General features: G+C 40.3%; 1 protein-coding gene and 1 long non-coding RNA gene across 4 annotated transcripts; one reads left to right on the forward strand and one right to left on the reverse strand.

The window, feature by feature from the left end:
- Positions 1 to 1,484: 1,484 nt before the first annotated feature.
- LOC106016854 (uncharacterized) lies at positions 1,485 to 7,868 on the reverse strand. 2 transcript variants are annotated; one of them, XR_005261619.2, is made up of 3 exons: positions 7,669 to 7,868; positions 4,273 to 4,383; positions 1,485 to 1,633 (listed from the first exon to the last, which is right to left on the reverse strand). It is a non-coding gene; the product is annotated as an uncharacterized lncRNA (long non-coding RNA). The 2 variants fall into 2 exon arrangements; XR_002401754.4 differs by lacking the exon at positions 7,669 to 7,868 and adding an exon at positions 4,769 to 6,075.
- LOX (lysyl oxidase) lies at positions 6,396 to 20,734 on the forward strand. Of its 2 annotated transcripts, XM_038170391.2 has the most exons (7): positions 6,398 to 7,629; positions 7,862 to 7,970; positions 9,251 to 9,388; positions 11,683 to 11,839; positions 15,035 to 15,130; positions 15,290 to 15,405; positions 16,949 to 20,734. In XM_038170391.2, exons 1-7 carry the CDS (start codon positions 6,906 to 6,908, stop codon positions 16,953 to 16,955), a joined length of 1,347 nt encoding a protein of 448 aa, XP_038026319.2. In that variant the 5' UTR covers positions 6,398 to 6,905; the 3' UTR covers positions 16,956 to 20,734. The 2 variants fall into 2 exon arrangements, with proteins under 2 accessions (XP_027302273.3, XP_038026319.2); XM_027446472.3 differs by lacking the exon at positions 16,949 to 20,734 and having other exon boundaries at positions 6,396 to 7,629; positions 15,290 to 15,409.
- The last annotated feature ends 2,959 nt before the right edge of the window (positions 20,735 to 23,693 follow it).

Genomic DNA, 23,693 nt, shown 5'->3' on the forward strand with positions numbered 1-23,693 from the left:
TGTAAGCTGACTTGTTCCAGAAGTGGAAGTGCACACACTTTGCAATATGTCTGTTTACGTAACACTCTCAGAAACTTCTTTTATGAAGACATACAGATAAACCATCCTACACATTCAAAATAGAACTATTATGTCTGAGAACTTCAAACATTTGCTTGTCCATAAATACCAAGCTAGGAGCCAAGACTGGGTTGAAAACGTGAAGTTATTTTTGATGCATCTTGCCCCCCATAAGACACATTTACATTTTGACAGTACCATCAGATACAGCAAAAGGCTGCTGGAGGCATCCAGTAGAGATTAATTGCTGGTAGATGACTGAACTACACTGTTATTCTATGTGAACTTGGCTACTGCAATGCAACTCAGAACCTGCATCCCTGTCAGAAGACCCTTTGTTGGGTAAGTCTCTGAGGCCTACCTGAAGTAGGTTTCCATGTTCCATACCAATTGTTTCTATTCTTCCCTCATTTCTATTTGAATACAAACTGCAAACTGTTTTTTTCTAGTTTCCTTGATACCTCTAGGACCATTATATCTGATGTAAAGGTAACAGTCTCTTTGATGTCATGATGGCATATTGTAGCTATGTACTGGATACAAATTCCTTAGTGAAGACAAAGTATCAGACAATTCACACCCTTGTTACAAAGATACTGGAATTCTTCATTATCGTCATTGTGCTACTACTTCATATGCATTCTTGTTTGCATTATGAATGCCGTTATAGGTTGCTATTTTGATTGAGACTCTATATGCACCTTCTTGGGGTAGAGACAGCTCTTTTCTGACATGAGTTATGAAAATCCACCTTACAAGCTGAAGGTGGGCTCTTCTCTAATCTTTTTTGAGCAGATACTGAAGTCCTACAGAAAAAATTACCTGTCTCTTCAACAACCACGCTAATTCAGGGATGATTAGGAAGACAAAGGTGCTATACACTAGGCAGAAAAGAACCATCAGAATACAGAACAGTTAGGAATTATTTCTACTTGCAGACCAGGCAAGTTAGTTATTATAATGAACTAGATACAACAAATCTGGAACTGCTTTGTGCTATTTTTACAAAATTAGATTTGTTTTAGATATATCACTGCCACACTGTCTAAATAATTTTGATGAGATGAACAGTAATATAATGTTCCAAAATTTCTGTAGGCAAGTTCTTCTTTCATATTATGTTGGATTTCACAAGGGCTTTGCCCCAGTGAAGAGGAAAGAAAAATATCTGATTTGAGACGTCATCCATTCCTCTCCCTTCATACACAATGTTCTTAATCTCAGAACAGTCTGGTGAATGCATTAATGTGAAATTAATTGTTTACTCAACTCTCCCTTAGCTTGGACTTACTAGCTCTTATTTTTTTTTTTTTTTTTGTGTGTGTGTGTGTGTGTTCTTTTATAATTGCTTTTGTGCAAAATGTCCACATACGAAAGGCAAGACTCATTCTGGAGCTGGGCCACAAACCAGACATGATGTGTGATGCGTTTAGCCAGACATTTATTTTTCTGAATTTACTTAAGCTTTTAAGGTTTGACATGATGTCCTCTTCTCAGGATTGAAAGCTTCAATAAAATTAGGCAGTTGTTGAAGACTTGCTCTGCTTGTGAAGACAATCCAGGACTGAACTTCCTAACAACAACAAGAAAAAAGACTGTTTACACATGCAGTGTTCAAATCTACTTCATTAACCTTGATAAATGAATCTAACGTGTACCTACGACATGCTCTAATACACAGCTAATGGTCTCTTTGCTCTAAACATCCTGGATTACTATTCCTTTCTGCATGCCATCAGATAATTTACTGAAATTGAAATGAACATACCCAGTTATATTTTTTATGGTAAATTTTGCCTACTACTGCAATGAATACTTCAAAGACAATAATTAGGGAAACTTTCATCACAGATGCAGATATATATGAAAGGAAATAACTTCACTGGATTTTCAATTATCTGTCTCAATTTGCATTAGTTGTCATGTATTTATTTCACTTTTTTAGAAGTCTCACTTGTTATTAAAATATTTGTGAGACTCCTTAGTAGGGAAATAGAAAACAATCAGAGATTAAATACACTACAGATTCACAGCAGAAAGTTTTAAAATTTGTTTAATTTTCACCACGCTCTTTTAAATTCAGGTTCAGGTAAGAAGCCATGTAACTAGATGTTGTGAAACCATTCATATTCAGGTCTACCGACACACTGATGGTCTAAACTTTAAAAAATACTGCTATTCAAACTTCACTGCAAATCCCTAATTTGACAAAGTCCACAGATGTCAGAAGGCTTTTGTCTTCAAGCTCTCACACCAGAATAAACCAATACTTGCCTCATCTCTGGTAATTGCTTTTCTTATCAGTGCTATCTGATCCTGCAGAAATTTACAAGTGTGTTTAATTTTATTCACCAGAGTATGTGCAGTTCAGCAGGTCTACCCATAGCATGTAAAACCAAGTAACTAAACTAGCTTTGTATAATAAAATATTAGATAGTGGCCAGGTGATGTTTTGGCTGCAAATTTTGAATTCAAGAGATCACTGACTAATTAAATTTTAAATGATTTATTTGTTCAACAAATTCCCTTACAAATTCAGAGCAGAAAAATATATAAGAGTTTCCTTTGGCATTTTACTTTGGTAATAGGAAGCTGCTTGATGAGAGACTTCACAATCCAATCTACAAACAGTAGCTAAATTTAACTAGAAAATTAGCTTTTGTAAAAACAAATTTTTATAGAGTCTTGTCCAAAACCTACTGATGTCAGAAAAAGCCTACGATCCTGGTCTCTAATTAAGTTGGTTTCTTAAAAAATAATAATAATATAAACCCATTACAGACTGCAAATACTTAGTGTCCTTACTGTCTAGTGAAGTCACGTACTGTATAGAATATCTTAACATGTTAATTCAAACTATTAAGGATATTTCATTACAATGAGGAACCTTTTCATCCATTGCACTGACAATGAGTTTCTAAATAAACATATATCAACCTGCTGTAGAGTGGGCTTCAGAAAAATCTACATACAGTGTTCTGCTGTGCAACAAAATTACCCAAATTTGAATACTTGAATGTAAAAACAGTTATGAAAAATACAATCAATAAGATCTGTAAAGCAATAAAAGTGTTAAGAATCTACTTGCAATGCATTGTTTATGCACACAGAAAAATCACAGAAAGTACTTTGCCTATTCAGGCATAACTAACAGATGAGTAAACTAATTTTTTTCTCAAACACAGAAAGCTGAAACCAGCCACGACTCATCAAGCCTATTCTCATAGCGACTCCTCAGCAACCAACCCTTCAATCTCAAACAAATAAATACCAGCTTCAAAGAAACAGAGTTAACACATAGGTAACACAGATTCCAGTCTTTTGTTAAGATTTTATAAAATTGTTTAAATTTCTTTTTTTCTTCATGTATATGCCTGTAAGTAAGATCCCAAATTAACACTAAACCAGACCACAAATTAGTCATCCCAAAACAACAGAGTTGATGATGTTCTTAGAAATATCATTAAAGCTAACAAATAATGGAGTTGTTGTAAACTGGCTATACATGCAAAATAACTTCTTGTCTTCTACAGTATCAGAGTGCTTTCAACAACACACTAAGAGTAAGGACTATCTTAAAGAACCTTAAAATGTCTTTCTTGGGACATGTACTAAGAAATGACAAATTCAAATAGTTTTGATTCTTTTTTTTTTTAACTATTATTATTTTATTTTGTTTATTTTTTAATTTAATACAGGTTAATTTTTACTGTTTTTGAGATTTACCACTGCTGTTCAGTAGTGGATATATAAGGAGATATAAGGACATATAAGGAGAGCTCCAAATGTTACATAGGCCATTAAAAACATTTTTCCTTCTCTAACCTTTCAGTGAGGAGCGTAACAATTTGACAATTAAATTTAACTATAAAATACCTCCCAATCTCAGGTTTTGAGAAATTACTGGGATTGCACAATAATACCAGCTTCAATTACTGTAATTTTTGGGGAGGGAAAAGTCAATATCTAAATTGATAAAGACTACATATTTCTATGTGTGGCAGAAATCAAAGTTCTGAGTGCAACACACACACAGGCAGCTCAGTCCTTCTAGCCAAAAAAGAAAGAAGTAGACGAATACTCAGGTCTCTAAGAGAACTGCAAACCAGTGTCAAAATTGATCTTTACAAAGAGTCTGTGTTAAACTCACGAGGAAGCTTGATAACAGAGTACTCGCTAATTTTTAGCGTATTTTTAAAGCAATCACATTACCTGGCTTGCTTATGAGACTTTCAAGAGATTTTCACCACCATATGTCTGTCTGCTCACAGCAGCTGGTGGGCTTTTTGATGGCCTCCACAGACCAAGGTATAGTTAGGCAACCTGTGAGGAAAAGACAGTTGCTGAGCAGGGTATAAGCATCTAACAAATGAAGGATGTGATGCTCTAGGGATGCCGCTAGTGCTTTTTGTGAGTTATGAAACCTAAATTCATGAACAAATAAAGGTTGTTCTGTGGAAAAAATGGCAAACAGTGTGAATGGTGATAAATGGGCAGGGCAGCCTCAACTATGCTTTCTCCAGTTTAAAAAAATAATAGTTACTTAATGAGGCAAAGCAAAAACCAAAAACCAAAGACCAAAAACAAACCAAAAAACATATGGCTAGAATCCCACTGTGTGGAAAGATTTTCTAATGTCACACATTGGGAGACAACCTGCTGTTTGTAACACTAGTAAGATTTAGAGGAAGATTAGAAAGACAGAAACCTCATTTCTTCGGTGTTGTATTTTCCCTGTCTTCAACCTTTCCATTTTACTCAGTCTTAGTCACTGATTGTTCCAGGCAAAACTTTAAATGGAGAAGACTATTTTCAAAGCCACAATGGGAATGATCTGAGGGGACAAACAGCACACAAACGTGATGAGTAAGGAGACCCAACTCCGCAGAGGGCTGCCAGGGACAGGGTCTGTCAGGGGCCCTGGTCTGGTGGGTGGTCCTCACCAGCCTGCTGCTGGCTGTCAGGGACAACCAGCACCCACATGGCTGCTGGGGTGCTCCAGGCAAGAAGACTTTGCTCTCTGTGATGAAAACCACCCTGTGCTCCCCAGAGTCCTCCAGACAGGGAGTTTTTACACTTGTCCACTGATATCCCAGGGATCTGGGGCCTTGAGATGATGTGGGTGGATGCGGTGTTTCAGTGCCCAGGGCCTCACACTCTCTTGCAGCACAGCCACAGATATCAGCCACAGTGGTGGGCCTGATGGGACACTGGGGTGACACTGGGCACAGTGCTTGTCAGGGACCACGGAGAGCTGCCAGGTCAGGCCTTGGTGGCACCGATGTTGGGTGCCTCACCCTCGCATGCCCTCACAGCCACAGCACAGTGCCCCATTTTGTAGGACTTGGGTCACAGCCTGCAAACCTCTGGAGGCAACACGCAAACGAACCACCATGGGCCGTGGCACAAGAGGAGAGCCTGGAGGTCACCTCAGCACAGCAGCCACGAGGAGCACACCCAGCCCAGCCTGGGGGATCCCTGTGTGTGTGGTGGTGGTGGCGGGGAGCACGTCCAAAGCACCGAGCTGCTGGTGTGGGACCAGTGGTGGTGGTGGAGGTGGTGGTAGTGGTGGAGGGAGGACACATCCCAGCACTGAGATGTCGCCGTGGGGCTGAGTGATGGTGGTGGTGGTGGAGTTAACAGTGGTGGTGGTGATGGTGATGGTCCCCTCCGCCGCTCTGTCTGGCTCTCAGCCGGAGGCCCTTGGCAAAGGCAGCGGGGGTCCTGGTGCAGGGGTCCCGGTGCCGGGGTCCCGGTGCCGGGGTCCCGGTGCCGGTGCCGGTCCCGGCCGTGCGGGTTTCGCCTCCCGGCGAGCAGCCGCCAGCGCGCTCCTCGTGTGACTCACACTCAGAAAAGCAGCTCTGGATCCTCGAGGGGCTGCTCCTTTGAAGAAGGTTTTCTCCTAATTAACAGCTCGTTAAGGGACTCCGCTACCCAGCCCCGACACGCAGCTCCCCCCCCCTCCCCTCTCCACCCGGCCGGGGCGATGTGCCGGCCGCCCGGCGCATTTTCCAGAACCGTGTTTCACCTCTCGCTAGCGGCCCCTTCCCCCTTCGCCGCCACCCCGTTTCGAGTCTCTCCAGCGCTGATGAGCTAATAGCATTTTTCCTTTGCATACTTTGGCGCTGCCCCACGGCATAACTCTGGCGCGGCCCCGCCGCCTGGCAGCCTACGTGTGTCTGAGCGCGATCGCCCGCCGCGGGCCCGGCCCGGCCCGGCTCGGCTCGGCTGGGCTCGGCTGGGCTCAGCACGGCCCGGCCCGGCCCGGCCCGTCGGGGCTGGGCTCAGCCCACCGGGGTCCCGCCGCCGCCCAGCCCCGTGCCCCGTCCCCCTCCGGCCTCCCCCGCCCGGTCGGGGGGCGGTGGCGGCGGGGGAGCCGTCCGGGCCGCACGTTTCCAGCCGCATTACGTGAACAAATAGCGGGGGCGCAGCCAGCGGGGCTTGTGTAACTTTGCGAGCGTGCCAGCGAGTTTAAAGTCCCTGCTCTCCTCCTCCTCCTCCTCCTTCCCTCGCTGCAGACGCCCGCGCGGGCCGGAGGACGGTGAGAGGCTGGTTGTTTGCTCCGGCTCCCATTCGCACCCCCTCGCCTATAAATACCGCCGAGAAGAGGAGCCGCTCCCGCCGCCTCCCCCGGGCCGGGCTCCCTCCCGACGGCCCGACCTGCCCGATGGCACCGCCCGCCTGCCGCCGCTCCTGAGCGACCGGGTGCCCCCCGCCTTTCTTCCTCATCCTCCTCATCCTCATCCTCGGCGGCCCGGCCCGGCCGGAGCCCCCTCCCCCGGCACCGGGGCGCCCCTCGCCCCGCTCTCGCCCTCCGTGCTCAGCCGCCTGCCCCCGCCGCCAAGATGCATTTCTCCCGGCCGGGGCTCCTGCTCGCCCAGCTCCACGCCTGCATCTACTGGAGCTGCCTCCGGCCCGCCGGCTGCCAGCAGCAGCAGCAGCAGCAGCAGCACCAGCAGCCGCCGCCGCGCCGCCCCGCCGCCGCCCCGCCGCCCCCCGCCGCCTGGAGGCAGCGGATCCAGTGGGAGAACAACGGGCAGGTGTACAGCCTGCTCAGCCTCGGCTCCCAGTACCAGCCCCCGCGGCGCCGGCAGGCGGCCGAGCCTGCGGGCAGCCCCATCCTGCTGCTCCGCAACAACGCCTCGCAGCCGCGGGGCAGCGCCGCCCGCCCGACGGCCGCCGGCCACCCGCAGCCCGACGGCGGCAGCCGCGGCTCCGGCGCTCGCCACTGGTTCCAGGCCGGCTACCAGCCGCCCGCCGCCCGCCGCCCCGGCCCCGGCCCCGGCCCCGGCCCCGGGGCTGCCACCCCCGGCGGCGCCCGCAGCCCCTCGGCGGGGCCGTCGCGGCCCAGCGCCCCCAGCAGCCCCGCCGGAGGGCCCGGGGCCGGCGGCTTGCTCCCCCCCGGCGGCCCGCGGGGCGGCAGGGAGGATGTGATGGTGGGCGACGACCCGTACAACCCCTACAAGTACACGGACGATAACCCCTACTACAACTACTACGACACCTACGAGAGGCCCCGCCAGGGCAGCAGGTACAGGCCCGGCTACGGCACCGGCTACTTCCAGTACGGTAAGAGCCCCCCCCGCTCCCCCTCTCCCTCTGTCTTACTCATTTTTCCCCCTCTTCCCCCTCTCCCAGTCCCTTTTCCCCCTCTTCTTTTACGAGGAAGGGCCTGGACGCACGGGAGAGCGCGTAACGGGGGGCAGGCGACGTCTCCTTGAGGATGGGGATGGGGGCCAAGTGTGTGCAGACATGTCCTGGGTTGATCTTGCTGTTCTGTGGTTGGTTTGATGAACTGCAGGTCTCCCTGACTTAGTCCCGGATCCCTATTACATCCAGGCGTCCACGTACGTCCAGAGGATGTCCATGTATAACTTGAGATGTGCTGCCGAGGAGAACTGCCTGGCAAGGTAGGCATGGGTCGTGCCCTGGGTTTCATGGTGGTGCTGCTGCAGCTGTGGACTGGTGGGGAGTGGGAGACGGGAGGCCAGAGGGCCTGCAAACATGCAGACCCCTCTGCAGCCCTCTTCTGAGCCTCTGGCAGATGGCAGGGTTGTGCATGTAGCAGAACAGCACGACCCTATTAGAAGGAGAAGCCAAAGACTACTTCGAAGAAACTCCTTTTTTTTTTTTTTTTTTTTGAGTGATGCTGCATGTTTCTATGTTTCTATTTGAACATAGCTGAGTTTTGCAAAATGGAGGCACTGAAAAATCCACTTGGACCTGGTGATTTTCATCAGCCTCTTCTAATCCTGCCAAATCGTATTCTACTCCACTTGTAAAAACCTATTCCTAGCCAGCACAAGTTCCCGTTAAAATTGAAACATGCTAATTGTTTCTGGACATATGTATTGTAATACATCTAGCAGTGCATCTTAAAACTAAAATCGCTCTGAAAAGTGTTTCCAAGCCTTTCAGCAGTCTGAAATAGCAGCTTTGCTGACCAAGTTAGGTCCTGTACACTTGGCAATGAGGGACTTTTCCTGTTTTGTTTGGAACAAAATCACCGTGGCTGGTTTTAACCATTTTAACTGGTTTGATATCTTATCGTGCAAAACACATTTATTATTTACCAGCATCATTAATTGATGTCAGACTCTTTCTGTGGTCATGCTCTTTCTTCATTTGCTGAAAAAAGAAAACATGGTATAAGAACTGGTATTTTTTGTGCTCACTTTACAATGAAGGCTATTTGAAATGTTCTTGCTGACTAGCAAATGATTAAATCATTCAGTATGTAAAAAACTGTAGATTACGGCTGTGTAAAATAGGATAAGCCTGGGGCATGTGTTCAATAATATTTTTACAACAGAAACAAACATCTGTTATGTGATCTTATATTCACAGTGATTTTTTTTTTTTTGGTTAACAGCAGTTACTGAGATTGTACTTTTGGTACCAGAGTAATTTTACAGCTGAGCAGTGATCTGCTTAACAGGCAGAGCCAGAGAGTCGGTGATCCAGCTCCTCTTTGTGAGATTAGAAGCAGGTCTGAATCTTACTCAGTTCTTCCTCTGATACCAGGCCCTTCTGAAGACACTATGTGGAATTCTTGTGCATCTCTATTGCATGAGCTTTAAGGAGGCTTAAAAGATCAATAATATTCAATCACTTCTGAAACAATATCATGTAGTTTTAAAGTGTGCTGGTTTTGCATACACTTATGGCTCTTCTTTTTGCACTGTTACAGTTCAGCTTATCGAGCAGATGTTAGAGACTATGATAACCGAGTGCTCCTGAGGTTCCCTCAAAGAGTGAAAAATCAAGGCACATCGGATTTTCTACCAAGCAGACCCCGTTATTCATGGGAGTGGCACAGCTGTCACCAGTGAGTGAAGTGCTCAGTATGGTACCTTCTAATTATCTCTTTCAGTAACAAATTGTCAATTGTAAGGCAACACTTTCTGAAACTGGAGTGGAGGGAAAGCCATGGGAAGCTTTAGCATTTTACTCTGTGATTCATTTTATGCTAGTGGTAATCACTTTCAGAGAGCTGTGTGAAAACAAAATGAAGATTGGATACCTACAAGTATAAAACTCTTGCAAGTATAAGTTTGTTACATGCCTCAAATCAGTTTTTGACAGGGAACCTTCTCCTTCAACTATATTCTATTAAGGTTACTATCTAGTTACATGTAAGTTGAACCAGTAAATAAAAATAAAACAAAGTAACTGTGGAAATTCTAAAATGCACATTTACTAGGATGTTCCTTATCATTGTAACCACTGACCCATACTTCTTGACCTGAACTTCTTGGGCTAGTTTGACAAGGCATGTTCAGAGCAATGGGTACTGAGTTGGTACAGACTTGGTACTGAGTTGACTGATCTCCTTATCAACATTCATATCATAGCATGATATTTTAGCAGAGCAGTATGGCTCTTGAATGGCAAAATTGTTGAAAATGTGGCAAGGGAAATTCCCAACATTTTGGGAGCAGGTAACATTGCAAACTTGTACAATTTCAGAAAATTCACATTCAGGCTTGGAGGCTTGTTCCTATTTCTGCTATTTCATAGCTGAATCAATTGTAAACTATTAGAAAATTTACCATACTTCCACCTTACTTAAAATATAGTTCTAAGTAATGGGTACTTAATGATGATTTAGTATTGTTCTATTAAAAATACTATGTATTGTGGGCTTAACCTGAATGCCACTTCTGTCAATTGTCTCTAGTTTCAGGGGCTTTAAGCTTAACCACCTGTAGTCAAACTTGGATGAAAAATTGGTTTCATTAAAACAAATTCTTTCAAAGAAGGACTGATACTATTAGGTTATAAATCTTGTAAGGATCAAAAAGCTAGAACCAAATCAAGCCAAACAGAAAAAGCTTCCAGAAATGCTTTAGTTAAACGCCCACTGTGAAAAAAATCCAACAAAAACAACAAAGCCCCCACCCTGGCGCTTACTAAGTTGATAAGTGGATGATGAAATGGATGGAGAGAAGTTAAAATCTTCATTGGTAGAAAAGCAGTTTCGTACTGTGCTACTGTAGCCCAGATATCATTATCCAGATGCAAAGTGTCTCTGATGTTAATACAGTTCTTGGACAGAACATATACTGCCAACAAAAAAAAATCCGTTTCTCGTGATCATTTCTATGGCAGTGAAACAAGTCCATTTGGAAATGGACTATAACTACTAATGCCTTTGGCTAGTCATCAGTGTTAGTCATCATCATCTGTGAACTGGTTTTAGTGTTCCTGACATGTATGCTTGCTAGACTTCTGTGCTTCTCTCCATTTTAACAGTATGTTTGAATTCTATTTAATTACCTTTTTCATGTAGCTCTTGAGCTGAAAGTGTTCATAAGTAACAGTAGCCAAGTGCTGCACACAAAGTGCAGATAGGTAGTACAAGTTTAGGTTTCCACCTTTAAAGAAAAAGTGGGACTACTAGAATAGTAGGTGTTCAAGTCCACAGAGGGAGATAGAACTCACAGTGTATGAAAGCAAGAAAAATACTGTGCCTAGATTGAAAGCATATGCACTTTTGAAATAGAGACCACATTAACTGTAGACTACAAAAATGCTGACATCTCTGTTCAGTTTCCGTTAGTTCTTAATGACCAAGCTAATGAGATCTGTACACCAAAGCTTCCTTCATGCAAATTTGTTTTCACTAATATTATGAATGTGATATGGATTTCCATGGATTGAGGACCATGGAAATGGGAAGGTAAATATCTGTTTTTTGGGTAACAAGTAGGAAACATCTCTGGAATTTATAGTATGTAAGGTAAGCATTCCTAGCCAAACTCTGCCCAAAGGCGGAGTTATAAGATGTACAACTCAAGTATGAACTATGTAATATTTGCTATTGTTATTCTGATAATAACAGCTCATTCTCCGTAAAATGGTAACTTTTGGAAAAACTGCACTGTTGTACAGTTTTTCCCCTATCAGTTGCTTGAAGAAGTTGGGGTTTTTAGTCATTGAAAACTGGAATAATGAATAGAATACTTAATTGAGTGGCTTATAATAGGAAAGTATACTAACATGTGCTTTGTGCAATGAAGAAAATGTGGCCAGGTCTTATCTTGATAAGTGAATAGGAATATATTAAAATTATACCGCCAAATCTGATCCATCTTTAATAACATATCCGTGGTCTCACAGACATTATCACAGCATGGATGAATTCAGTCACTATGACTTGTTGGATGCGAGCTCACACAGAAAAGTTGCTGAAGGACACAAAGCAAGCTTCTGTCTTGAAGATACCTCCTGTGATTACGGGTATTATAGACGATATGCATGTACAGCACACACGCAGGTAAGAGTTGGTTCAGAGACAACCAGAAAGAGTTGGTTCAGGGTTTCTTTCTCCTCTCTGATTTATTTTTGGATTGTGTGTCTCTTTCCTATCAGTACAGGCTAAATCTGTTGTGCTAACTGGTGTGGAAATTCTGCGTCACAGAGGTTGGGACAGCGACTTGAAATATTAAAGTTTACCTAGTTGCTGTTAAATGCAGGTGTCACTAAAATGCAGGGACACTCATTAACTTACACCACTGGTAACTGACCTGTGTTAAAGCACACCACAAATTCTTTCAATTTATAGACAGGACTGGTCTAGCAAGCTAAAGAGAACTGAAGACTGAGTCAGTAAAGTTGTTTGAAGTGTTCATTCCTCCAGGAACTGTTGGGTGATGCCCCTGGCTGTTCCCAGTGTTCATAGCTAGTATCTTCTCTCTTGCAGAGCATGAAGCTGCAAAGTGTTGAATTTCTTTGATACCTGTAGCTACTGGGTGGCAGTCCAGTACAGAAAGTTTACAACATTGTTTTATGCATATATAGAAGGCCATTAAAGAATCACAGCCATGTGAACGCGTGTATATTAGTCATATACAAGTGTAAAGCAAGATATTAGGGCTATTAAAGAAACAGCCAAAAAACAACAACAAACAAACAAACAACAAAAAAAAGAATGTACCATTCTGATATACCCGTTCATGATAGACTGCTACCTTGACTATTGTGTGGAGTGCTGGTCACTGCCTCTCAAAACTGTTACCATAAACAAGCAAAGCAACCAACCCTAGGAGAACAATGATGATCAGGAGTGTAGTATGGCTACAACATTACGATTTCATAGGGCGTGAAAAATATTTTCGTATTTGAAAAGCCAGAAATAGTACCAAATCATGAATGATCCTGGATTGGAAGAAGAAATCCTTGATATTCACTGTTTTTCACAGTACGAGAATTTAGGATATCCAAAAGAATTGCCAGGCAACATCTTTAAGACATTGAAGGGTGCTCTTTTGACATAAGAATAAATTGTTCAACTCCTTGCCATAGGATGTTGCAGAGACCAAGAATAATCTATGAGTTCAAAAAAAAATCTTTGGCCAAATAATGGAGGCTATTAAACACAATCTGATGGCATTCTGTGTCTCAGATATTGTTAAATACCTGGTGGAAGGAATTTACCTGGCTAAGGGACATTATGAGTCCCATTTCTTTTGTTTTTTCTCCTCAATCATCTGTTGCTGACCATTGTCAGAGACATGACAATGAGCTCAATGGACCTGTGGTTTATCTCAGTGTGGCTATACCGTAAACTTGTATCCCTTACTCTGCAGTTTTTAATCTAGGAGATAGTTATTTTATCACAGAGAAATGACAGCCATGCTTCACTGGCTGACGTGTACACATCTGAATTTTAAATATAATGAATGATCTACACTACAAAAAAGCTTTGAAGAGGTTTTATAAACATCTTTTCTCCTTCTGTACACGATGACATCTAACTAAGCAACATGCATATTTTACAGCTGGAGTATTTGTGTCAGTAGAATCATGCCTATGTCAGCATTTCCACTGGAAGCCCATATTTCAGGGGTTTGTAATTGGACTGTAAAACTTTCCTCCAGCCTCAGACTTGGCACATACGTGAGAGAGTCTGAGCTGATCACCAGCTGGGTCAAGAGGGAATTCTTGTGGACTTGGATTTTGAGCAATCTGTGTGTTACTAGAATGTATTAGCTTTGCCTACAGCAATCTACCTCGGCCATGATGAAAAACACCACATTTGAACCACTGATACATTCATATATGGAAATTCTTTTTAAAGTTCCTAAACTGCAAATAAACTTTCAGAAAAGATAGGTCTGGAAGAAAGAATACATTCTAAATTGTATCAGAATTCTTGTGTCTCTGTGTTTGCCTGAAGAGAAGCCCCACCGGGGCACTTCCCTGAAAAACTAAGTGTGCAAACAGCCCTCGATTTTCCTTTTCCTGTTTAGAGGTTGCACTTACACAGAGCAAAAAGATATGCTCTTCCTAAGGGTGGTGACAGGTTCCAACACAGGTGATGAAGTTCATACTCAATCACAGAGTCACAGAGTGGTTGAGGTTGGAACGGACCTCTGGAGATCATCTAGTCCAAATCCCCTGCTAAACAGGATCACCTAGAGCACTTTGCACAGCATGGCATCTAAATGGATTTTGAATATCTCCAGAGAAGGAGACTCCACAACCTCTCTGGGCAACCTGTCCCAGTGCTCTGTCATTCTCACAGTACAGAAATGCCCCCTCATATTCATCTGGAACCTGTGCTTCAGTTTGTGCCCATTGCCTCTCGTTCTGTCACTGGGCACAGCTGAAAAGAGACTGGCTCCATCCTCTCAACACCCTCTCCTCAGATATTTATACACATTGATAAGACCAATGAACCTCAGAATCTCAAAAATCTCAGAAGCTGTTTACTTGAGATTTGCAAATATTTAGGTCCAGTCTTTGGTCAAGTTTGATTTTATTTCTTCTGTTAAAATTAAGATTTTTAAATATTCAGCTGTAAGGTTTCCTCTGAAACATTGCTGTTGGAGAATGTATTATTTTCTGTGAAGAAGTGTCTTTTGGCAGTGAATAATTCCAACTCGTTTTTATTTGGGCAGGAGTCGTGTTTAGGGAAGAATAGGGAGGTAGTGTCAGAATTTTGTCTTGTAAAGGTCCCTTTCATGTTCCAAAGTCTTCCTACCGGTAGCTCAGTGCCTTCTACTCAGGATCCCCTGCTGACTGAACATTCTTGTACTAAAGTAGTCATACACACCAAAAAAGCACAGCTGGAGGAAAATGAAAACTAGACATGCCTAAGCATCACTTCTCAGAGTACTTTTCAAAATTATGGTTTTCTAGATTATTTTAACTAACTTAATTTTTGACTTCAAACTACGGATAAAATCTAGATATTTCACAGTTGTTCAACTACTGATAGTACAGGTATTTCTTATGCTATACTAGCAAAACACTCTCTGTAAAAGTGACATGCTAGAATTACGTGTTCTAGTTCAGGTATTCAAATTAAATGCCAAGAAAAAATAAGCCTTATTCCCTGAGATAATTTTTCATTTTCCTACTGAAATGTTGTGATGGCTAAGTGTACTTCAGTCTCAGTGTTACTAATGTCTGGAATGTTACTGTTCCTAAAAAAAATTTTGACACCTATCTAACTCTTATTTTCAAGGGATTGAGCCCTGGCTGTTACGACACTTACAATGCTGACATAGATTGCCAGTGGATTGATATCACAGATGTGAAACCTGGAAATTACATTCTGAAGGTAAGGGTTTTGGGAAAGGAGAGTTACTTTCCTTCTCTCTTCTCTGTCTCTCTCTTTTTTTTTTTTCCTTTTTGTTTTTTAAGAGAAGCAAATCATATGCATATGCCCTTTTGAATGTAAAGTTACCAACCCAACAACACTGCTCTTTCTCCCATTAAGGTCAGTGTAAACCCCAGCTACTTGGTACCTGAATCCGATTACTCCAACAATATAGTACGCTGTGATATACGCTATACTGGCCACCATGCATATGCCTCTGGCTGTACAATTTCACCGTAAGTATATTTAACTGTTTTGTATTCATAGTACTGAAGTTGACAATCAGATTTATGAAGTTTAGAGATTTATTTCCTATTGAAAAAGTCCCAGTTCTAATGATACAGGTTTATTTAGTATGTCACTTCACAGCTTTCAGGATCTAGTGTGTTAATTTGAAATTTGGATGAAACTTTTCAAAGGTTTGTCAGGAAGGATGAGTATGGTTACTTTGGTCTTGATAACTTCATATCTTTTGAATCCTGATGTGGACTAATTAAATTATTTACACAATTTAACACTATTTTTTTAAATTATTTAGTTTTGAAAAACAATCATAAGTGAGAATTTCACTTTTGTAATCTTACTATTGAGATATATAGCACTTCAAAATTCTACTATCTCCTGTGCTCTGAGATGCTGCCTCTAGCTCAGGCCTTTATATTTGCACTAAAACCTTTCTGTTCTCATTCAATACTCATTTATAGCACTCGAACAGAACTGTTGAGCAGTTAAATAGCTCAGTTAAATAGTTAAAGCATTTTGCAAAATCCCACACGTATATGTTACTTTAGTGCTGCGGACACAGCAGCTATCTTTCCTGAAACAGCTCTCCCAGACACACAGTGTTGACAGTTTACTATTAGTTCTTCAAAAGTTTAAACAATGCTACAACTATGCTCGTCATTTCTTTCCTCTGAAAAGGCACACTCACATTTAATTAATGTTCATGTTTGTGGATCTGCCATAGCTTAGTAGTTGCAAAATATACACACAGAAAGCAGTCTTCTGTAACACAGAGATAAGTGGTTCTTAGGATAACGTTAGCTACTTATACAAAACAATTATGAAGTGGTTTGATTTCATGGCATAAAAAAATGCTGTGTCAACACTGTATAGAGATTCATGTGAGATTCCAGAGCAGCAAACAAAAAATGAAATAAATGTTCGGTATAGTCCACTGTAACAGCATCGATGAAGCAAACATAAATAATTTAAAGTAAATATTGATAAGTTAGCCTGCAAAAGGTTCATTGCTTACTTTGTATTAGGAAGCTGCTGATTAAATGAGAATAAAATGAGAAACATTATTTCACTCCAGCATGGAGATACGTTTACAATTACACTTAGGTCATAAATGCAAGAAGTTAAATAAATGGCTTCAGCATAATCCTTTATTATTAATGTACAGTGGTAAGACTTGTAGAAAGTAGTGAAAGAGAACAACATGCGTCCTAGAGGTCACGAGGGATTTACTTTTGACAGATCTGTGTAAGGAGCTTTTTAAAATATTTCTCTGTAGCAACAGTGACTAGGTGAACGCAGGGAACGCAGCTTCTACTCACTCACATTCAAAGGGAAGAGATGCTTGGTTAATTAGCTTAATGTTCTCCCCATCTTTGTAAATGCAAACAAATAAATATATTCATGCCTGTTAGAATCTGACAAAATTTCTTCTACCCTTTTGAGCTACATCTTCAGGTTGACAGAAGGATATGTAGCAGATTTTTTTGTATTTTTGTATTTTTGACCATGTGCTTACCACTGTTACTTTTTTAACAGGTACTGAGAAGGATGCAAGAAAATGGATGAGACAGAGCCAAATGTTTTGAACTGAAGTAACATTATATAAATTTCATTAGGATGTAAACACTATAGAAGCAAAACTACAGAACATACACATATACACCCACACACATTATGTGATTTTGAAGCACATCAGCTGCTTCTCAACAAAATCTGTAACTGGATTTTAAACATTTGAATTGGCATTACTTCTTTAACTATTGAAATGTGTGGAACTGGTGATTCATCTACAGATAAATTTTGAAATTCTAACTCATTAGTAAAATCATGAGCATTTTTTAACTCCTGCAAATTTGGAGTTCAGGTGATAAATAGACTTCAGTCAGAATATTACTGTTGAACGTATTCTAAAAAGTAGCAAAACTTTATGTAAAATGAATTAAATAAAATGCAATAGAAAGTACTAACATCAGCTATCTCAGAAAATACCAGAATGAAAAACAGCTTGAGAGTAATGCTGCAGTAACCATTAAAATAAAACTTGCTAGGACACGTTGATACGAATGAGAAAAGTATGTTCAGTTTTCAAGGGATATTAACATATAGCGAAGAAATACATATCTATCTATCTATCTATCAGTTATACCCCTGCAAGAAAAGTTACGTTTACGTTTTTAATACATTAGAAGTTTTACCATTTTCTTAAGTCAAAAACAGATGGGGTTTTGAAAGAAACCTTTCATCAGTAGAAATGAATTAAAGAACTTATCCACCTTTCTATGCTTTAGAGATTTTTCAAGGTGGGGCTTTTAAAAGACTTCTGCACACATAATGTGGATAAATATGAATACCTGTCAAGAAGAGGGCTCTTAGAGGTGACAAAGAGTCCCTGGTGTAGTCATCTGTGAAAAATAACCAGTTGAACAGGTTAACCATCAAAATAATACAGGCAGTTAACTCAGGTGGCACCATAAAAAGAAGTAGGTCAGAATCTCTAAAAAGTTATTTTTATCATGAAGAAGCTTACTGCCTGCTTCCCCCTGAAGCACTGTACTTGGCTTTTAAAATTTATATCTCAGTAGTCAAGCAATGAAGTTGAAAATATACTATGTAGAGAGGGAGAGCAAAAGTCAATGTATTAAATATCCTACTTTAGGCTGTTCAGGAACCAAATACAACATTGTTAAGGGGAAAAATTTCCAGCCCAAATTAAAGTTTTCACTAACGTCTTACTGGTGCTGGGTACACTACCCCTCCTCCCATCCCCAAATTATTTTGCTTTTGCAGTGCACCCTGCTGTAAGCTACAGTAGCTGTGATTTTGTTTTTAAACTGTGAAATAACATATCACAAGGGGATCTCATGCTTTTTTTCAGATTTCAGATCATATAAAATGAAGGATCTACTTTTGAAACAAAGTGACCTAGAAGTATTGATTGGTATTGGTTATGTTTAATCAGCAGTTCAAAACATCTAATGAGATGTGAAAGCTAGAAATCAAGTATTTGATTTCTTGATTTTTTTTAAGTACATGTGCTATTCAGTATAGTTAAAAAGGAAAAATCTGAGGAGATATTGTTACCAGTATTGAGAATACTTCAGGCAGTATTTGGAAATATTTTTTGAAATAGAACCTTATGAATTAAATTTGGAAGTTTTATCTCAATTATAATATGCTGTAAGGATCAGCTTGTTTTTTACTGCATATATTTATTTCAAGAGTATAAAGTATTTCCACCTTAATAGGTTAAAAACTTATCCAACTAATGGGTATACTGAAAAGAGTCTAAGAACCAACAACCAAGTGATTACTACCCCAAATTTGAAGTGTGTCCTGAATACAGTTTAGACTGCAGGTCCCTTTTTGTTTGTTCAGAGATCCATTTCAGCAATCAGTCACCAGTATGGGCAGCGAACAGGAGCAAAATTTGGAAACTAGGTTTATTAGAAAGCCATTTATTACATGTGTCTGCAAAGTGAGGGCCTGATTAAAGCTCAGGCTTCTGAAATCTCAGCCCAAAGAGTTTTTAAGATTAGGATTTAAGGGATGCAAGTGCATTCACCTTTCTAGAAACTTAGGTCAGAACTGGGGTGAAGGTCCTGATAGCAGCTTGGGCAGTGGACACACAAGCTACTACTGTAATGGAAGCTAAGCTGTGGGCACAGACTGCTTCCTGGTAAGAGGTTGTGTGCTCTTACCTCATTGTGCCTGACACTGAATGTGGGACAAGAAACTAACTGGACACAGAGCAGCTGAGGAGTTTCTCCCTCAGCTTTCTAGGCAGTCACCTGCTCGCATGTCTATACCCAAACTACTTGCAGAACTCCACTGAAGTCAGCAAGAAGCCAGAGAAGGTTAAGCATCTGTGTAGGTGGAGCAAGTTTTAGTACTGGACTTAGACCTTTCAATGGGAACGGCCTGGTTTGGAAAGGTGTTGAACGCCATAACTTTGAGTATTGGGGATATTGTGGCTACAGGGATGTAGCTCTTTTCCGTAGCAAAATATTTTTACTTGTTTTAAAGTGTGTGTTAAGGAACGTGACAGTAATATACGATAGCACAAACATTGCCTAAGATAACATGAACAGTCTATTCAGAAAAGCAAGAGATTTTAGGATTAAAAAAAAAAAAGAAGAAATATGACTTTAACTTACCCTATTTAACTACAGCTAATCACAATGCAGTAGAAGAGTTGATCAAATAGCATGTGTAGAAGCATTTTTAATTAGGGGAGCGCCAACCAGAACTTTTAGTATCTTGGCTCTGCAGTTTTGTCCCAGACATCTTAACTGACTGTTTTCATACTGGAATATATTTAAGAAATTACATGCATTTTTGCTGAAAAACATTTATAAAAAATGTTTGATAAAACCTTATTTTATAAAGCAAATTATGTTTTTGAATCGTTTTTTACAAGACATTGGGCTTATTTCTATCGTCTTTGAAAGGGATCTACCATTGGTCTCAGTGGGAGCAGTATCAGACAAATTTTTTGAGAAATCCAGTATAAAATTGTTGTCATGTAGTCTCAGATCTTTGAAAAGACAAAATGTTTAGTATATGTGTGAAGCAATTGCTTCCCACATTTCAGGTCTTTAGGTAAAAGCTGCACATAAGGAACATACTATGTACCAGACTCATTACAGAAGGGGTTTGTTATATTTTTTTTTTAATCCTGAAATATATTTGGTATTTGCATATTTCTAGACAAAAGTGTAACAAAAATGACAGATTGGTCACCATCTGAACCAACATATTGTGTAGATGATGTTTTTGTGTTAGTAAGTCTACTCGTTTTTCTCTCTGCTCCAGAGTTTACTATGCCATGTTGAATGGGTACAAACACCAAAATGTACCTTCTTTGTCATTTATGCATTGTTTTGTACTCATTCAGACCAGCATGGTGAATTTCATAAATGAGACATCAAAAGGTGGTTTATCCTGTGTCTCACATTTATGCTGATATGGCATTTTCATTTTCTCCAAATCATAAAAGGTGCTGAAAGGTTTTAACTTGAATTAAAACCAAAAAGTATGCTATGGGGAGGTTTTTATTATGCAACTAATTGCTACAGATTCAGTGAAATGCCACTTGTTTTTGCAACTTTTTTTTTTTTTTTAAGTTTTCATTATTTTCTTCACTTCTCTTCCAAGAGTCTTAATTTCAAAAAACTTTGCATCTTTATCTGAAGAGCTCTTATTTATAATATTCAGACACTAGCTTTGTATTCTTTATTGCACTTTCATATTCTTGTGTTACATGCCCGTATTATGGTTGCAAATTTATGTGAAAATGACTTGAATAAAATTTTTCAAGCGTTCTATTTGTCTAAGTTTTATGCTTAATGGAAGAGTTTATCATAGGCCACATCCAACTGTAATGAGTAAGCTTCAGTGAAAGTTGTATGCACGTGCATGTCTTATATGACAAGAAAATGGGGAAGACCATGTCGCTCTGACATGGTCTCAGAAAAAAATGTCATGCCCAGATAAAAAGAAATCAAAAGATGCAAGGGATGATAAATTACCCCTCACACTACACAAAAGCTTAACAAGTGAAGGCATAATAGGATAAGATATGGTTCATCTGGATACAGCCCATGTTGTTAAAGATTTCCGTACCAAACAAGCTGTCTCTGAAGGAACTGGAGCTTAGAAACCAGTTTTGGAATTTTTGCACCAAAAACTTTGCTCATATGGAAAGAATGTATGAGCAGTCTGTCACAGATAGTCAATGTACTCTATACAATTGACTTAACACATTTAACACTCAGTTACTCCAAAAACATTTTATCCTTTATTTACATTTTCTGAATACAAACCAACATTCCGCTGCCTCTTCAATCTGTATGCTAAGCTGATTAAATAGGATGAATTATGAAACATCTCCATTCCCTTTGCTGAGGGATTAATTCAGAACATGGTTAAGAATACTGAATTGTTCACTCTAGTAAGAGGCTTCCAAGCACTGAAATATCAGCGATGGTGTTCTTGACCCTGGGTAAATGGAGATAAAAATGATGTAGTATCTTAAAAAAACACACACACACACACATAAATGTAGAATTATTTCAGATTTAAACAATGTTGTGGTGGTATTTCTAAAATTTATTTGACAATATTATTTCTATGCTATATGGTTTAGAGCTAAGAGCTTCTAACTAGGAATTCCTGCAAGTGCTATCCACAGAGCACAGAACTCCATGCAAGTACAGGAATGCAGTCAAAACAATTATACATCCAATTATTGTAGTAAGAATATTCAGATTTATTGAAAATATAATTCCCATCCACTATCACTCATCTCTCATTTTCACATTAACTCACCTGCCTAGTATCACAAAATGATCTGTCACCAGCCTACAACTATAAAACAGCCCCAAACTTTCAGTTAAGATATTAATTTTGGCCCTAATTCATCTATCTGACTTGTTCATTTAAAACTGATGACAAATTTTTTATGCCCGTTTGGAAATCTTCAAACTGGTGCTATTGTGCTATCAATATCACAGCTTTTTTTTTTTTTTTTTTTTTTTTTTTTCCTCTTTTATTCCCTTTTAATATATTCAAAACTAACACTGAATCTTTTTAAAGATAGTGAAATCTGAGATTGTTTTGTCAGGAAGTTTGAAGTGAAAACATTGTGCCCCTAAAAGCAGTCTAGGAGTATCTGACAAACCCAGGCTGAGAACATTTCCCCAATGGTATGGTACTGAAGTGGAAAGCATGGTTCTCCAGGTTTCTTAATCTAATCATCACAGAATGAAATAACTTCACATATCGCTATGAAAATAGATTTGTAATACTTTGTGAGAGGTCTATGTTGAAACAATGTTACAGATACAAGCAATGTTATATACTGAAAATGTTATGTTTTCATAATGAAGAAAAAATGTTCTAACTTTTATCAACAAGCTCCAGGCATGTTCACTGAGTTTATCAGTTCATAGAAATCACCCAGTTGCACATTATAAATATTATCAAGTTTTAACCATCACTGCTCATTTGTGCAGTGCTTAGCACATGAAGGCTGTGATCCAGGTGAGTCACTAAGTACCAGTAGCAATAATTAATTAAGATATGAAGCAATGCCAATAACCTAATCTCTCTTCTCTCATTCATGTTCAGCACGTCTTTTTTTTTTTTTTTCCCACATCTTTTTATTTATTTATTTATTTATTTATTTATTTTTATTTATTTTGAGTAGAAGCTTGAAGGTGTTTCAGAAGTGTTTCTGAAGAGGAAAAAAGAGATGTTTTGATAAACTAGGTTTCCTTCAAGAAGAACTCTATGGCCACAAATTACAGCTGTAAGAATTTGGTAAGAAACTTGCTCCAATGCCAAGCTAAACTAACGCTCCTAGATCTCTCAACACATGCAAACAAGCATTTTAGAACATATGCTTCTTAAACATTTTTTTCAAACTATTTGCACTCTAACTTTTTAGTCTTTAATGTAAGTCAACTATTAAAATATGGTTCTCATCTACTCAAAGAAAGATAAGCTGTCCATGAAAAATTGTATTATAACTGATGACAGCTAACAAAAGAAATTTTTCTTGCCTTTTACTGCCTTTTACTGGAACCAGAGAAGTCACATGTCAAACATTTGTTTGGACTAGCATTCAGCAAGGATTATGTATTCATTTGTTTATTGTAAGCATTCAGGACTAGCGTTTGCATCTGGAAAACTACAAGAGTTTGCTATGTGGCAGGTAAATGCAAGGCATTTTCTACAAAAGCTGATCCTTCTCTACAAAAAGACAATACACAGGCTTTTATGTTTTCATGTTTTATTTTTCTGGCCTTAAGTTTAAAGTCATTCTATGTGGTACATTAGAAACAGCAACAACAAAGAGCACTGGGAAATGGAATGTTATCTGAGTTTCAAATTCAAAAGCAATGCAACTCAGGAAAACAAAGCAGCCCAGAAAGCTACTGGTCTTCTCTGCTGTTGGGATGCATTCCTGGCTCACGGTCTGCTGGTGTCCACCAGACACCCGGGTCCTTTCCTGCAAGCTGCTTTCCAGGCAGTCAGTACCCATCAGACTAGTGTACAGCTAGTGCTCCCCAGGGGCAGGGCTTTGCATTTGCCCTTCCCAAACTTCACGAGGTTTAAACTTTCCCTCTGACCATTTCCCTGTCCTGTCCATGTCTCTCTGCATGGCAGCACAACCACCTGGCTAACATGCCGCTCCTCCCAGTTCTGTAATTTCTGTAAATTTGTTGAAGGTGTGCTCTGTCCCATCATCCAGGTCATTAACAAAGCTGTTAAATACCAA

This window comes from Anas platyrhynchos, chromosome Z, assembly GCF_047663525.1.
Source record: "Anas platyrhynchos isolate ZD024472 breed Pekin duck chromosome Z, IASCAAS_PekinDuck_T2T, whole genome shotgun sequence".
NCBI lineage: Eukaryota > Metazoa > Chordata > Aves > Anseriformes > Anatidae > Anas > Anas platyrhynchos.